This window comes from Netta rufina, assembly GCF_964035555.1.
Source record: "Netta rufina genome assembly, chromosome: 1".
Classification (NCBI taxonomy): domain Eukaryota; kingdom Metazoa; phylum Chordata; class Aves; order Anseriformes; family Anatidae; genus Netta; species Netta rufina.
The window spans coordinates 170,407,130-170,425,406 of record NC_140123.1 but is presented as its reverse complement, the minus strand read 5'-3'; the positions used below and the strand labels follow the sequence as shown (position 1 = coordinate 170,425,406).

Here is an 18,277-nt window from a genome sequence, read left to right as displayed (position 1 = left end):
GCTTTTGTTGCTGTAGATCTAATACATTTTTAACTATTTGCTAAGGCAAGTGCCATGGATTTTACATCTACTGGGAAGAAATGAGATCAAAACTGCACTCATGAAGAGGCATCTAGAGCTGACTAAGACAAAAAAAAAATACACAGCACTGCACTGAATTCTGACTTTTCACACTGCTGCTACCAAGAGTTTGTTGGCTTGAAGAAGAGCGAATTACAATTCCAGCTATTTAAGTACATAAACATGCATATGGCAGGAGAGTCCAATGATGAGTATAAGTCTGCTGTTATGGAGCAAATGGGATGAACATAAGTCCAGGGACCAAAACACAAACCTTATTGTCCTTGTGACTTGAGGCATATTTAAATGTGAATTTTCCATTATTTTGTTTTCATAATTTTTAATATTCCATTTCCTATTTATACAGATGCATAAATTGTATTTCACCATTTTTTTTTTACAGTATACTAGATATGTACATATTAAAATACCACAAAGAATTATACTAAGAACACTTAGCCTGCTTCTGACATCATGATTTATAATACCATTAACAATAACTATACAACTATAACTATACTATACTATAACTGTACTATGGAAAATACAGCACATCCAACACTGTCACGACTTCAAAGGAGCTACTCTCAGATAAGCACATAAGTCTTAAAAGTTTTTACTCTTAGTGGAGTAATGCACATACATGAGGTGTACGTGTTTGTTTTACACAATTTATGATTATATAGATGTATTCTGTATGCTTAAACACATTATGGAAGAAAGGAAATGTATTAGTAATGATAAAGGCTCACCAACAACATTAACAATGACTTTTCTGATTTTTACTAATTCAATTTCTAATTCTTTTTTTTTTTTTTTTTTAAAGATAGTGCTGAGTTAAACTCTCCAGACTTTTCTGCTTACCCATCCTTTTATAACACTTTTTTGTCTAGTAACACATTTCATTAGCTGTCCTGTGGAGGATTTGTCTTGACTCATCAGAGTATTTCTATCTCAGGGCAGAAATTTGTCTGGAAATAACTTAGAGGAAGGACTGTCACCAGATATTTCTAAGGACTTGTCTTTTCTATTTGTGTTCTGAAACATGCTGCAGGGCTAAGTGGAATGAGAAAGCTGCACAAAAAGACACATGTTTCAAGCAGCTCACATGAAAACTGAATGGTGTATTTGAGAAGAATGTCCCCACCTTTGATACCTAACACTTGCAATATCCTTAGGATTTATTCCTTTGCTTTTCTTACAAGACAGAATAACAGTACATTCATACCTGCAACATCAAATTCTATTTCCAAGGTGACCTTGTTGGTGATAGAGGAGTCTCTGAGCAGTTGATTGGCCTCATCAAATGTGCTGTCTTCTGTTGGGATACCATTTATTGCCACTACTCTGTCTCCTATTTGCAGGACCCCACACCTTGGCACACAATCATAGAAAAACATCATCAGACGTGCATGTTATCAGAACCAGTAATATTAATAATAAAAGACACACGCAACCTAACCTCAAAGGAGAAGTGCAAGAGCATCTCCAAAGGCACCTGAGGACAACCCAAATTGCTGCTGCCCCTTTGCACCCCAACACTATCAGCACTGCCAGCATGGGTGCCAGGACCCATGAAGGGGGCATAGCCTTCATGCCACCACTCCACCCATGGACATCACCTCTCACCCCAGGCTACAGGTGTTGCAGCACTACAATGGCATCTAGAAGCTGCCTGTGCAACTACTGCTGCTCTGTATGAACTCATGCCATGACTAAAAACATACAGAAGTATAACAATGCAATTGTAATGTTGAGATGAAACAAATAGTAAACCAGCTCCTCCCAGTCACGATTCTGGTATTTCTCCAGTTTTTGTTCTGTACCAAAACATTAAAGAATGCGATATGATTTCCCCCCATGGCATGATGAATTATTACTGCTTTGACTTCAGCAATGTTCTTGATTTTTGTTTGTTTGTTTTTGTTTTTGAATGAATATAGCTTCTAGTCTCCCGCTGGAGGACTCTGGATGATGAAAGCATTGATGCTTGTCATTCTTCTTATAGCTGACCAAGCATATGAAGTACCATTGTCAGAACAGACAGTTTGTTACTTGACACGCTTCCATTGAGCAACGCCCTGCAGTTTAGCACAAATCAAAAGCAACAAGCCCAAACTACCCCAAGGAATGCTCATCAAAATGTACTTAGCAGTCATCTGGAAGAACCTCACCTTTCTGCTGGACTGTCAGACTCAATATAGGAAATGAGGGGTGGAGAAGACAAGGTCTCGGTAGCAAACACGCTACCCTGGAGCTGTATCCCAAACCCTACTATGGGGTCAGCTGTCAGCACTACTTCCGTGGTCTCTGTGTGGACGACCTGCCCCGCCAAACCAACAGTGCTAGAGGCTAAAGACACTATAAAACAGAGCAGACCAGGAATAAAGACATTCGTTCATCCACGGACAGCAGAAATTTCATTGCTCTTTGAGAAAATTGATCTGTACAATAAAACTAGTCAACAAAACAGCCCTTTAAAATTCAATTTAGGCTGAAGTTTATAAATGATGTATAAACAGTTATGACATATAAGAGAATAGAGAATCTGGTTATAGGTTATAACGCAGAAAGATAGTTCACGTATTGAGCAAAATACATTTGTTTGATACCCCCACCCCAAAAACCTCCAAACATCCCTGAATTCTGTTTGCATTAAGTTTGAGGCATGGATGGGCAGAGTTTTCACAGTAGCTAAGGGATTTAGAAGCACGACCCCAGCTGTTATTCAGGCTGATTCCCAGGAGCACTTCTGAACATCTCACAGCAATGTATTGTTCTTAGCAACAAAGCACACGCTCCAGGCTTGCTTGCAAGAAATAGGGATGCCTTTTTCTTATATCAACTTGCACATGTTTACTACACATCAGCAATATGTCAGGCTAACTGGGTAATGTAAGTTGAACTAGCATCTCTGTCCTAGCAATCAGCAACTCTAAAGAGATTGTGAGAAAAAATAATTTCCATGGAGTCTCTCAAAGGAACTGGCGAACCATTTTCTGAAAAACCCTGGCAGCTTCTTCTGCATTTCCAAGATTCCTGCTCTACTCCCTCCCTCTATTCTCATTCTGAATAGGATGGGTTACAGAACAAATCAGAATGAAAACAATATTGAGATTCAATGCAATTATCTATGAAAGAAACCTTTGTGGTTTTTTTTGACCTCTTCCTAAAAGTAATTTGAACTATTGCTTGAACTCTCCCAGCGACAGACTACTGTCTTTCATTACATCATACACAGAAAGTTAGACTTTTTTTTCAGTATTTGTTCAGATCAGTAAAGCAATGTTTTGGTATTGTAATGATAATCCTCTAGTGATGAAGATTTTGAACGTTTTCACATTATAAACCTATGCTATTACCTCTGCACCTCTAAAGTCCTCAAGACCTATTTCTTCCTGCATTAGCTACCAAGAATTACATAAAAAGTCATGGTTTATCTGAAGGATAGTTTAAATTTCTTCTTCTTCTTTTTTTTTTTTTTTTTTTTTTTTTTTAAGATATGAAGAAAAATTTGTCCTTTCTTTTACCTTATAGATAATACTAGCACAGCTGTACAAAGATGTCAGAGGTTCTATAAATATTTCCCTTTCTTTGAGGCTACAAGCACTAGACCTGCTCTGAAACAGTATCAAGAGTGATTAATGTGGCACCAGTCAGCAATGATGACTCCAAAAGTTGCAGAAGTCTCATTTGTCAAAACTCATGAGTTTCTGTTTTCTCCCAGAAAAGCTACTTTCAGTAATACATTTGACTCTGAAACCAATTCTCTTTTCCTTACTAAATTACTGTGAATTCTCATGTCTTATTTTCATTTTCCTTTGTAAGAATACTCTTATTTCTTTTGTTCAATAGCATCCTTCTTACTGTTTCCTTTATCTGTACTGAGTAGTATATGCTCATACCCAAATACAAATATTAATACTAATGATCTATTTTCAGAAATGGCGATCAGGTTTAGCATTTACTGCATGTAGAAAATAGGTTTCTCCAGCCCTCGATACTGTGACAGCTAAAATATAACTAAAACAAATAATTCAAAGTTAATAATAATAGATCCCCTAACCCACCTTCTAGAAATTTCTAAATTTAGAGCATCCAAGCTCAGAAAAGTTCCACTATCGCTTTCTTTAGTATCATACAACAATTCCTTGTTAGCTGAATCTTTGTTTCCTATCGCTTGTGTCCATTCCTACTCTGCTGTACGCTTCTTACTCTTCTTCTAATACCCTACCAAGAATCTAAAGGTCTCATAACATTTATTTAAACTTTTAGGACAGTTAACATTTTAATTCATATTGTGAAATTGTTAATATTTATGAGATTTAAAACTCTCCCTGACAAATACTTCCATGATGTGGACACTTGTAAGTGTCCATTTAGACACTTTGAACCATTAGGACCATTAGGAACCCCTCCTACTCCCAAAGAAAATGAAACAAAAAGGGGACCAAAAGGAGCAGAGATGAAAATACTATTCTGAATCATGTAACAAAAGCTTTCTGTCAAGCTTCTATAAAATGTGACATGACTTCACACTTGTTGGAATTTATAATTCAACAACTGTGGCAAGAAACACTGCCTATTTTTTTCGGCTGTGTGATGCACTTAAAGCTGTAGACACCACAAAGCAGCCTTTGCAAGGATTCTCATTGTTTTAAAAAGGGCGCATCAATGGGTAAATGGCCCCAGTGAATCCTGTTTGCTGCTGCTACGGGACATATCCTAGCACCCTTTTTTTCTTTGCTTCCAATTCTTAGTGACAATTGTGGGGCATAGTTTACTACACCCTATTCATTACGTAAATCATAGTATTGAATTTGAAGGTTATGTACTTTTTACTTTTATTTCTGCAGCTGTAAGAGAAGCAGAACAAGATGTCATCAAAGCTAAGTATGTAGTCTCCTCTCTGAACCTTGGAAAACCCAAAACGTTTACTTCTCCTCCTGCTAGCAGCTAACTTGGATGTGCTGAGAAGACTTCTACACAGCCCGAATACCTATCACGTAAATTGGTATAAAATTATGTCTGAATTTCAAGGACTATTATGAACCTATTACAAAATACTTCAGGATTTAAACTTTAACCAAATAAAAAAACTAAGTATTTTCACAATGAGTATCATAATTAAAAAAAAAATGCAGAGGAAGAATAAAGATGGAAAACAAGTGGCACAAATAAAGCACGTGACAGCAGAGCATGCTTTCAATTTTTACAGCCACGTCTGGAAAGATCTGCATAATTAATGCAATAATTGCAAACTCCTGGCTATAAAAGTGTTGTAGCACTCTGTACCATTATGCTTCATTATCATAAATTTTGGAATGATCACTAATGTAGGCAAGTTTTGCTAAATAATTGGCAATGCAAACTTTATAGCACCCTTTGTCAATACATCCTTTTCTTGCCAAATGATATCCCAAAAGATTTTATTGTTACATTTAAAAAAAAAAACAACACACAAACAAACCCTTGAAGGATTAAAAAAAAAAAAGGATCACTGAAATGAAGAGAACTTGCTATTCCTTTTCTATGAAAAGGACAGCAGTCAGTGCTACCTGGTTCTCACGAGTCTCCCACAGAGGGAGAGGGCAAAGTTTTCCAAGTCTTGTTGATAGGAGGTGGAAGGGTACAGGACCAGTCTTTCTCTATCATGTAGCACTTGTAGCACATTCAGTCCAGTGTGGTTCTCTTAAACTGGCTGTTATTGCAGTCACAAGTACAGGTAGAAGTCTAGCAATAGCAGGAAGGAACTCTGCGTGTGCTGAAAAGCAAGCTCACAGAAAGGGCAAGCAAGCCTGGGTGGCCTGTTAGTTCCTCTAAAGCTAGCTCTGATTCAGGGTTGCTGATGGAGTCACTGCTCATAGCGAAAACAGACTCTGCCCACCCCATCCCACCCCCAGTAATGGAGCCAGTTCCACACACTTTGTAATGCTGTATATCCAGACCTCACAATAAGGCAAATGCAGAATAAACTACCCCACAACAAAGCCTCATCCTAGTATCTCCTAGCCAGAGATTTGCTTAATCATAGCAGATTCTCATCTTTGAGGTGGGCTGCAGTGCTTTTGTGACTGTCCCACTGAATCTAATGTCACTGGCCTTGCTTTGAGACTTTGCAGGAAAACACATTGCAGGTTAAGGCCTCCTTGAGTGAAAACTATCTGAAATATCAACAACAGAAGTAACAACTGTCTCCAAGATCCATAATCATAGTAAAATTGCTTTCAGGGTTATCAGTTCTTTGCTGTGTAGAACTGCTACAATACAGCAGAAGTTAAGAACTGTAAGTTGCATCCAGCATTATATTACTATTTAAAGCAATTAGCATTAGTGCAAAATTACTACTTTTTCTCATGTGCATGTGAGGACAAATAAGAGCTGGATCCCTACTGATACCATATCACGGATGGGCACACTATCTCCCCATGACCCCAACGAATGCATTAGAAGCTAATGTTTCATGAGTAGTGATAAATGGCTGATCAGATTAAAAATTAAAAAAATGTACTTACAGGCAAAGTTATGTAAAAATATTTGCTTTATAAAAGAAATAAGAGCAAGCAAGCAACAAAAAAAAACTCTGCAAGAAAGCAAGACCTCAGTTCCTCTCTCAAATGTTTCTTCTCAACTCCATAGTGACTGGGCTTGGTTGGAGGCTGCTGTTTTGCCCAGATTTTGCTACGACCATGGGAAATCTTGAATATGGGGCAGCAGCTCATTTTTCCAAACTGAACCTGTGAGCATTATTAGCTGTAGCAGATTTTTGCATTTTGTACTTCTGTGCTCTGAAAGAACTGAGCTGATGCTGGCCCTGAGGATCACGGGTTGACAGACAAGCCAGAAGGAGGGATGGCCCTTACGTGGAGTCTAGGAAACATTGCACTGATACAGCCGTACTTTTATCGGCCCAGTGAATACTTTGCAAGATACCAAGTGGAACAGACTGAAATATATCCAGCCTGGCTTGGGAAATTACTGGCTCATGGGAAATTCATGCTTTGAATCCAAGAGAATGGCCAGAAACAAGGCTATTTAGTGTTCATCATTATTTTTCACTCTTTCTCACAAAAATGATTGTACAGGCTGTGGTGTAGGTGTTAACATCAAAACTACCTGTAAAATATAACAGCAAGTTCTTCTCTTTCTGTAATGGGATAGTTGAGCTTACCAGCAATCTGTGTTTGACTATTCAGCTATGAATTTTATTCCCCAATGAAAATGGGAAGAGTCTGAAAAGGAATTTGAAAATCACTTCTATAATGGTATGACAAACCAATGCAGGATTGTCTGAAGAAAATACTGCTTTATATATTTCAGATGAAAGAGTTCAGCCATATGGCCTCTGCTTATCTCCTTTTAGCATTGGATAAATATTAATATGCTGCTGTTTCCCCACATCTAATAGAAATGCCAATTGTTTTCCCTTCTACCTAGTATAAGGTACCTTGTACCTTTTTCTTTTTTCTGTATCTTCCCCCTCCTCCACCCATTCATTGCACATTTTGAGCAATTGCTGTTACCACCTACAGGAGCTTTTGAAGTCCTTCTTTTTCATCCTCCGCCTCATCATTGTCCCACGCGGGCTGGTGGAGTAGAGGCTGCGAGGTAAGGTCCCCATGTTCAGGGAACTCAGGCTGTATGCACTCATGGAGGTAGGAGAGAAGGATGAAGACACCAAAGCTGCTGTAAGAAATCAAACACTTGGCAAACAGCACTCAGTGCAGCACATGCCTATAACTCATCAATGAATTAAACCATGTGTATGATGCACAGGAATGGTTTGTGCATTTCTGATAACAAAAACATTAAACCACATAGGTGACCCTGGATAGAAGTACAGCCAGCATGTCATGAAAATATCTGCTGGGAGCTAACAAAGATCTTGTAGAAACAAAAATTACATTCGTAATAGACATCTCACTTTAGGAGAAGTATGTTAAATTATTTTTTTAACACATTCATGAATCAATACAGACCAATATATCTATTTACACTGAGTTTAGAAATGCCTTTTTGTAGTAGGTAATTTCTGACAAAAGATTTGTAGGCTATGCTTTGCATTCAAAGATTGTATTTTATATATACTACACAAATCTTATGGTCTACTCATATGAAAAACAAAACAAAGCAAAACAAACAAACAAAAAAAAACAATCAGGTTCATCCAGAGTTCTCAAGCCTTTTCCTGTCTACAAAGGCTGCCTTGTTATAGTAAAGAAAAGGCATAAAATGTCAGAAATAACCTTGGCATGGCTATGAAAAAGTGTAGCATCCATAAAACTGAAAAGGTTTTAGTGCCTGAAATGAGAAAACTATGAGTGAAAGAAGAGGGAAGGGAAGAAGAGGAAGAAGGAGGAGAGAATATGTCAGCAGGAAAAAGCATGGAACATTACGAAGGCTTTTTTGAGGAGACGTTTTCTGGAATTTCAAGGCTGGCATCCTGCAATGGTCAGGGTGGTATGTGTTATAATGGTGGTAGGTGGGGAGGTTGCTGTGGCTGTTGGCACACGAATCCCAGGTAAGTTGCCTGTTGCTTCTTTGAACCTTCACTGCCCACATGAAGAGATGACAGAAAATCAGAAAACAAAAGGACCAGAGAAGAGGGAAAGGTAACTGAATTGTATAAACAAACAAACAAAAAGTCCTCAAATTAAAACAAACAGAAAACAAAATAAATGAAATAATAAATAATCTGGTCTTCTCTTCTTACTAGGGGGTGCTAACTTGGGAACAAAAAATATATTTCTTATCAGAATAAATGCTTCTGATTTGTCTGTTTAGTTTCTTGTATTATTTTTAAAAGATTAGTACTGAATCTATTTGAAATTTCTTTTTTGCTTTAGGAGCTAAGACTGCAAACTTTTTTTTTTCTTTTTCTTTTTCTTTTTTTTTTAGAAAATATTAAGAAGGTATTATATATGACCATTAACTGAAGATTAGTTAAACTTTCTGCTTGCATTTTGCATTCATTAACATTAAGAAATAAAATCTGATACTATATATCGTGGTGCCTAAAATGGCGATGTTTACATGCTGGTCATTTCAATTTACTGCATTGACATTTTAATTTTGGCAGCATATATTGTTGGCATTTTGCTATTCTGTGCCACAAACTACCTCCTGGGCCACAGCACAAAAATTCTATCCTGAAACCTGATTAATAAATAAAGCAAAAATCTAGGGCTCTTGTTATTTAGATGTGCGATTTTTAAGTTCTCAGTCTTTGAAACTTCAAAATAGCCTCTTCCAGATAAAATCTGGGACCAGATTTGATTGCTGATTCCAATTATGGAGAGTCCAGCATAGGCCAAAGGTGAAGGCTAGCATTTACCAAGAGAACGGGAAGCATTTCAGCTGATGTGTCAAATATTAAAGGAAAACTACCCAAGCCGCCCTTCACTAAAAAGTCTGGTCATCATTAACTCAGCACAGCTGTGTCTTTGCTGAACTGTAAAGGAGGACTGCAAATTCTAAACTGTTCACTGATTTTTTGTCTTCAAAAAACTGCAGGGTACACCCATACTGTGAAACGTAAGTTGCTGTATTCGGCCCATGAGCTGTATCACCTATAAGGGCTGCATACACATACTGAGCCCATGACGAAATTCAGCAGCAGCATAAAGTCTGTCAGTATAGGTGGGGCCCAATTTGTGTTCGCATCTTATTGCATGAGACGGAGTAAGGGGAAAGTGGAAGCCACTGCAGAAAGCACCATGAAGTGCCAGAAAAAAAAGCTATAGTTTTGTTTCATTTCATATTACAGGAGCAATGATTGGTTGTCAGAATGTATTAACCCTTCTCTGACTAAAAACCTTGTGATGTGACAATGAAGAGTACATGAGGGAAGGGAGTGTACAGAGGCCTAACCCATCCTTGTGGCTTCATGGAGTGGTTGGGGTTCTGGGGCCATTGGCACAACCAGGCCCAGCCCCATCTTGGGGTGCCCTGGGCCTGTGTCCCTCCCTGAGGGCACCCCCTGCCCTTGCCATCCAGGAGCAGCTCTGATTATGTGCATGCACCAAAATATATTTTTTTATATACTCATTTTCCTCAACAGATAACAAATGAGGTAAGGGTGGCTCCCAGGAAGGGAAGCACACGATGCCAGCACCAGGCAGCAGCACTCGAGACCCAACACCACTACTGGCCACCTCATAGGCTTTAGAAAATCTCTAATGTCAAACAAGAAAAATCCCAGGAACAGTAGCAGTAGCCTGATATAGTACTATGTATCTAACAGGCTTACCATATCTTCTCAAATGAAATTGTCTCTTTGATTAATGCACACAGATAGCAACATTTCTGGACTTCAACTATGGTGTAAAAATTAAAATGTGGTGAGAACAATGTGGCCTGGTGGATTTTCATTATTTTCAAGTTGCTGTGAGCCTTGTTTGATTAAAAAGACCGCTTCCAGCAGGAAATCATCTGGTAATTTCTGATTTTTTTTTCATGTTTTATTTTCATACAGAGAGTAGGGATAAAAGTGTCCTAGAAAGTAGGAAGGTACACAAATTCAGTTTGCTCAGCTTGTTGAAAGATAATCCCAGCTCAACAAAAGTTCTGTAAAAGGAAATCCTATCGTGTGTAACAGTAGTAATTTACTGGTAATTTGAGCTATTCCAACCCAGGGTTGTGTACAGCCAGCATAAAACTAATGGGGCAGCAAGAGAAATGAATATTAGCAGCACAGCAAAAAGGAAAAAAAGAAAGAAAAAAAAAAAAAAAGAAAAAAAAACACTGATCTTTTATAGTGTTCTCCATTTTATTTTAGGGCTAAAATTTCAATTTATTTTATATACTGACTTTCCTGCCCATTTTAAATTCCTATCACGTTCCCAGAAGACCAATATCTGAGCTCAACAGATACAGCCTTAATGACTCAGCTTATCCCAGACACATAAAGGGAGCTTTTCAAATTCTGCAGCATCTAGGCCATACTACACCTGATGGAAGGTTGTTTCCAAAAGGATACTTGCTTCCATAAAGCATGTTACATCTTGAATTGGTTGTGATATTGGAGCTGCACCACCTAGTGAGGGGCTGGGAAGGGCTGTAAACATTCTAGTTATTCTGGCTTATTTAAGAAAGCAACTTTATTACCTTAGGGAGATTTCTCCCCAAAAGATGTGCTTATGTAGTTTTTGCAGAGCCCCTTGATATGCTTTTTTAATGGCCAGTTCCCAAGCTTGGCATGGCAAGAGCATTGCTTATCAAAGCATCTACACTAGTTGAAGGTGACTAGCACATTAACAGCATCAATTTGTTTTATTTTAATAATTTTATTATTATTTGGCCCTGGTACTGATCTTCCCCAAAGAAACACTCTTCAAAGGTTATTTAAATAGCCAAAAAAAATATGATATATTTGTTATAAAAATGAGGGATCTGCTTGTAGCATACTGTTACAACTGAAATAGATGGAATTATATTTCAAAATTTGCTCTACAATTCATTCTGTTTCTGCAGTCCCACTCCCTGTTCCCTTACCCCTCTGAACAGCTTAAGTAAAAAGGGGAAGGATGTGCAACTGAATAATGTAATAAAATGGTATCAGAGGGGTTACTTTTTTACACCCTTGATCTAGGACAAAACTAGTGTCTCCTCAGCATTAGCTCAATATTCACCACTCTGACAAACTGACTAGAGAATTACTTCTCCAGGAACAGTCTGGGTAGTAGACAGATGTCCAAGAACATTTATCATCACTGAAATTTCTAGGCTTCAGAAATCTTGTCTTGGTCTACAGGAGGCAGAGGCACAATATCACAGGCTCAGAAATTGCAACCGTTGGTTCATGCTGCAACACAGGTACCTGTTTTCTACCTTGTTACTTCTTTGACATCCATTAACATGGTATTTTAGATTGAATTTGTGAATACTGTGAATTAGTCACTTTTTCAGAAGTAGTTAGAAGATAAGACAGGAGGTTTCCATCTTCAAACATGATTACATTTTATATATATTTGACTCGAAAATGGAAAACCATTACCTTGGTATGAAATAAATGACACAGTGAAAATGGATTAGCATCTAGGTAACTGTTCCCAAATCCTTTTTCATAAGCACTACCAATGCACCCATGAAACAATCTCAGAAGTATTTTTAAAATATTGTGGCAATAAGTAATAATGCTATATGCAAGAGAAAATAATTATTTCTGAAGCATTTTGAGAGAGAACAAGTCTATTACTGAAGTTGTCATAACAGACTATGAAGTTAGTATGCTGAAAAGAAGTTATCAGTGGCCCTTCCTCCCTGCTCTAATTTGGAGAATCAACTCAGAGAATCATCTACTGAATCACCTAGTTGCCCCCCTCAGTGATTGCAGCAGTAGAGTCAACAGGTGTCTTTGTGTACATTTACAAGTGTGCAGAGCCATTTCTCAGTAAAATATTTCCCTCTCTACCTGTAGGAATCTCAGAGGGTGCATTAAGGCTGAGAAAACACAGAGCTGCTCAGAATCTGTGGAAGCATAACCTGGGGAGCTGAAACAACATTTACAGGCATAACTGCCATCATAGCTTTCTTGGCCATTCAGCAAGAGCAGGAAAAGTCAAAGACAGGAAAATAAAGCAGTATTAGGTGCCACAGATCCTCTTACCGTGCTCTGGGCCTTTCAGTGCTAGCCGTGTCTGGTGGTGAGGGAGGATCTCAAGCTTGACATTATCTGCTGCGTTAGCAAGAAACTGCGTTGCTTCTGCCAGCGTACAGTACTCCATGCTGGTGCCGTCGATGGACAGAATATGGTCTCCTACATGCAATGCGCCACATCTACACAAAAGGGGAAAAACTCCGTATGATCAGGTATGTTTTCTGCTGGGAAAATGAGTTTTACTGCCTTCAAACTGGCCATGACAACTATGAGCGTGTTCTTTCTTTTTCGAGAGAGATTTGTGTTTTGTAGGCATTGTCACTGGTCAGACTTTATATCTATTAGTACGAACCTTAAAAACAATTCAGTTAATACAGTATATGCCGAGACATAACTCACAGAACTGGAATGGGGTAGCTGACTACTAAAATATGTGTGAATGGCAGCAGAATAAAATGAGAAGAGCTTAAGGAGACTCAAATAACTTGGTCACATATCCCTCACACAAGCACCCAGTTCATCATTTTTTGAGTTATAGTTCAAACATTAATTAGTACAAAAGCTGTAAATGATGATGAAATTATGCAGTAATCAAACAAATAATGAAACCAGGGCTAGCATGGTGACTTGAGGAGTGGGGTGGGGAGGGGGCTATCTGCTAAATCTTGCTGCACTCAAGAGACTGGCTACTGGATGAGTTGAGAAATGCAAACACAGCAGTCAGCATCCCGACGTACCAGTCAAGTGGACAGCTCCTTTAATTGGTTACCCCCTGTGAAATGGGAAAAAAACAGAGGGAGAAAATTAAAGCATCCTGCACCATTGAACTGGAGAACACCCCTGGATCAATGGCCGTCACTCTCAAAGTTTCTACTGTAGGGAAAAGCCCACAGAGGAGCTGTAGACTCACTGCTACAAGTGGGTGCTACCTAAAGCACCATCGTCAAAGAGGAGTTACACGGTAGGGTGACTGGGGACATGCAGGAGGAATTTGCTGCTGAAACGTAATATTTAGGGAGTTTTTAGATATAGGTATGTATATAGAAACATACTGTTTATGTATAAACACACGCACGCACGCACACACACCCCAAAAAAGATCCCACAGCTCTGCTACAGAGTTTTAGAACACTACGGAAAAATATCTTTTTCTTTCCCTCAATTTTACATACAATCTGACCTTAATATAGTAGAATGAAGTTTAAATGAAGTACAAAAAAAATACTGCAAAATAACTTCAAAATACAGAAGTCAGTCTTCCTAATACCTCAGTTGTACTCTAAAATTTTAATAGGAAAATCCAGACATAAGAAGTTCCATTTCACTGTAACACAAGAATGAACAATATATTCTAAAAGAACACTTCAAGGTTGCAAAGCCTCAGAATTAACTTCCCTTGACAGCTGTTCCATATTGTGGGCTTACTTTAAGAATTCCAGTGGGGTATTTATTTTTTTTTAAATACTAATCTCTGCTGCAGCATTACATTTAACAGTCAGAGTAGGCCTCTAAACTTCTGTGTTGCATAGTGCAGACAGACAGGAACGTATTATATTGGGGCTGGCTTATGTCATTGAAAACTCTGTGAACGTAACGTAAATGGTGCCCTGGAATTCTTAAACTCCGCAGTATGGAACAATAATCTGACAAAGTGCTAATTTTAAGACCTAGCAACCTTAATAGCATCTGGCTCGGTCAAGTTCATCTAAAAAAAAGGAGGGGGTTATTTAAAAAACAAATAAACAAACAAACAAAACAAAAACAGAAATAAAACACATGTATGGATCTGCAGTGTCAGCTCTTTGTCGCACTCACCTGTCTGCAATACTCGCAGATTTGATTTTGTCTATGACAATGACCTGTTTGTTGCAGCACATCGAAGTAGACAGTGCAACCCCAAGAGCAGCACCAGGAGTTTTGGCAACTTCAACAAGTAGTGGCCCAGATGCCGTTGCTACTGACTCTGTTAAAATTAGACAACAAAAAATTAGTACTATATCAACTGCATTATTTACCTCATTCCCACATGAAATCTCTATTGCTATTCTACTTCTCTACCCAGACAACATGCCACATAAAGACACTCTGGAATATCCTCAGTTCTGGAATATCAAGTAACAACTTGTAATGTTGAAACCGATGAAAGCAAGAGGTTTGTGAATCTGAGATGTCTGGAAGTTCATTGCATCAGAATCTGAGATGGATGAGGATGGAGGACCAGGACGCGTTTGAGAATCACTCTTTTAAACAACTGAAGCTAAAAACCACGTGAGATTTAAAATGGGCATGCTGAAGAAGCAAAACTAATAAAAAAGTAGATGATCTGAAAAATGAACTGAGTTAAAGAGGTTACATAAGGATGATAAATTCATTTTAAGAAAAGAAGGGGAAGATGGACAGGTGTTATAATAATTCAATGAAGGTGAAGGAAAGGTCCATCAGAAATCCCTTACAAAGAAATAGGACAATTTAGGTGAAAATGGAGAAAGTGCAGGAGGCATGACAACTAGAAATAGTAGAAGTTAAAGCAAAATGCACGGGAGGTTGTGCAGTAGATTCTTGTGGTATCCTGTCATGGGATAAAGTACTTCCTTACAATGGGTCACAGACAGTAGTTGACCAAACACTGAAGAAAGAAAGCAGAAGCCTTCAGAGGTGCTTACAACCAGAACAAGGGAAAATGTATAAGTAGAGACATAAAGTTACCAAATGCCCCCCTAGAGAGCAGGAGAGATTTGTATTCACAGAGTACTGGAGCCTGTTATAAAATACAAGGAAAATGTTCAGCTGCAACATTTCCCAGAAGCTGTAAGAGAAATGCAGCTGAAGTAAGGAGAAGATAGATAGCAAGGTATTCCATTCAGTCTCAAACCCAGAAAATTAGTCCAGGAATGTAATTCTGTCACAGAAGAGAAAGACTGTGAAGCAGTGTATTGCTGTATAATGAGACCTTTGTTAACTAACTCTCAGGTAAGGTGCACTTCCTAGCTAGAGAGTAATGTAGGTAAACTGAATATAGAAATTAAAAATGTGCCTGGATAGAGTAACATACAATACCACTAAAGCATCAGTTAATAATTATAGAACATCCTTTTCCCTCAAGAACTGCAGTAATTTTTATATACAAGTTGCCTTTTTTCGAGCTAGAAACTTGAGGGCTAGAAGAGGAGATTTAGTATTTTTGAAAGTGCCCATTAATTCTGAATGATTTATTTTTGAGCCCAACTAGGACTGAATTATTAAAAGCTGAACTTCCACAGGCACCACCAAAATAAGCTGCTCTGCACATCTGAACCAAACCTTACATTGCAATCCCAGAAAAGAGTCCACCAGAAGCACTCATGCCTGGTGCTTCGGGTATGAAAGGGTTACAAAGCTGGGTGAACTGACCCTAGCAGCTACCTGTCTTTCTCTAGTGACTAAAAGAGGCAGTCACAGCAATTGAGATCCTGTCTTAGATGCCTTGGGTAAGTGTCTAAGCTAGGCAGGATGCATACAGTGACTTGAATGCAGCCAAAAAGCATGTGTGGCAGAGCAGAATTTAGGAATTCCCAATTCCGATTTCTGTGCTGAGGAACATTTGTCTTCTTGAATATTGCATTGTTTTCTGGAACTACAAACAAGCTCATATTTACAAACATATGGGAAGAAGACTTGAACGACAGTTGTCATGAGTACTGTGACGAAGGTTTGAACTTGGGTGGATCCAGAAAATGACAAAGTTCAACTTGTTACTGGCCTGTCACAACTTTGTTCTGTAGCAATCGCCCTGAGAAGAGGAGTGGAAACTATATATTCAAATATAATCTGTCAAGAATGAGTAAATCTTTCAAGATGCTGCTCCAGAGTTACATGAGAAATGCACAATCAGCTTATGCCCCAGCGTTATTTCCCAGGTGCCTGTTAAAAAGCACTGGGAAGGCAAACCAAGGCCGACAGGATGAATAAATAAGATAAGTACATTAGAGCAACCAGAAGAGAAGAAGTGGAGTGTGTCTAACTGTGGTAATAAACACAAGGAAGAGAAATCAGAGGGCAATAATCAAGCACACATTCCCTGACAGAGAAGGATTAGTTTATCATGTTGAAGTAAAGCATGGGTATGAAAAATGAATCATACAGGTATAAATTATTCATGTGTGGAGATGTTTCAGTCATTAAGATATTTACACCATGACTGAAGCACTTACAGACTATGTTGATTTATTGGCTACGTAATTACATAAGATATACTGATGAATGCTTGCATGAAAAACGCTCTAGATTTTTGATTCTGTTAATAATTTTTCTCACTTTTGGGCACTGCATCTCAGTCAGTACACAAGGCTTGATTAAAACCTCTCAAAGGAAGAAGCATTGCTTTCCGCATGCTGATACATTTCTTCAGTTAGCTAGCAGGACACCTTTTTTATTTGACAGCTTTAACCACTGGCAACAAGGGGTTTTTCTTATTATTTTTTTATTCCAAATATATTTTTATGTTGTATAAATATACTACATGATTCATAAAAAAGTTTTGGATAAAATAAGCATTGTCACAACCTCAAATGATAATGAGAAACAATTCTGAAAGTTGAAAAAAACATTTTTTAGTCTGATTTCCAAATGGAAACGAAGCCTTCATGACCATATTACACGTAGTTGTTCATATACTCAAAAATGTATGTAGCTACTAATTCTTCCCTATGCTTGTGGCTTAACTGTTGAGTCCAGGTCAACAGCTGGTGGATGCCCGAGGACAGAAAACCTCTTTAGGACTCCAGCAGTGGGACACGACAAAAAGTGAGCTGCTTGTATTGGGCAACAGAAAACCTACATGGGAAACAGTGCTTATAAATGCCCTAAAATAGGAAAAGCTTCAATCATAGCTTGCAATCAACAATGACACTAAATCCACAGGAAACCAAACTCTATTAGTCTATGACGCCATAATTTTTCCCCCTAAGGCCTCTTGTACTTCAAGCTGGGAAGCGCTGATATGCAGTGAGCATGTTCTTGTAGGAACACTGAGCCCTGTCGCTACTGTCTCTGCTTCACACTCCTCTAACTGGAAAGTTTCTGGTGCTTTCTTATATTTTTCAGAAGTTATACCAAAATAAATATTTTTGAGTGGTTTTAAAGAGACAGACAAGGAGGAAGTATGTCAAAACAGACTTTGACTCTAAAGAGGTAGCTGAACCAGTCTCTCCACAAGACTGCTATTGATCTTGCCTTTATGCTGCTGTATCTTCTACCAATAACATGAGTGAGAATGAAGTGGATGACTTACTATCTCATACTGATTTTCCTCTTGCTGAGCTTCTTCCCTATTACATGTTCACAGACTAACAATTTTTTTCACCTTAAAAACATATAGAGCAGGTCCATGTAGCCTTCTCTGTTGTTGTGATTCTCTGACTGAAAGCAGTAAAATACATGTACATGTGATGTATATATGTGTATTTAGCAAGTCTGCACTGGTTCAGATCGGTAAATATAGTTCTTCAAACATTGCAGTTCTCCCATTGCAGTTTCATTTTTCTGTAGTAATGCATTAACATATCTAAACATGTCTCAATCCTGTCACAAGAGAAGCCAATATTTCACAGAAATAATTTTTCTTGATCACAAATGTGCTCT

The 18,277-nt window shown here is 38.3% G+C and overlaps 1 protein-coding gene across 1 annotated transcript in view; it reads right to left on the bottom strand.

The window, feature by feature from the left end:
- The window catches only part of GRIP1 (glutamate receptor interacting protein 1), a gene marked incomplete at both ends in the record, with an annotated part of 216,222 nt that overhangs the window by 31,827 nt on the left and 166,118 nt on the right, over positions 1-18,277 (bottom strand). Inside the window, 6 exons of the mRNA XM_084282261.1 lie at positions 1,289-1,434; positions 2,235-2,421; positions 7,591-7,746; positions 8,457-8,612; positions 12,668-12,837; positions 14,474-14,621. Of these exons, the coding sequence (XP_084138387.1) occupies positions 1,289-1,434; positions 2,235-2,421; positions 7,591-7,746; positions 8,457-8,612; positions 12,668-12,837; positions 14,474-14,621 (963 nt within the window). The remainder of the gene's footprint in view (positions 1-1,288; positions 1,435-2,234; positions 2,422-7,590; positions 7,747-8,456; positions 8,613-12,667; positions 12,838-14,473; positions 14,622-18,277) is intronic.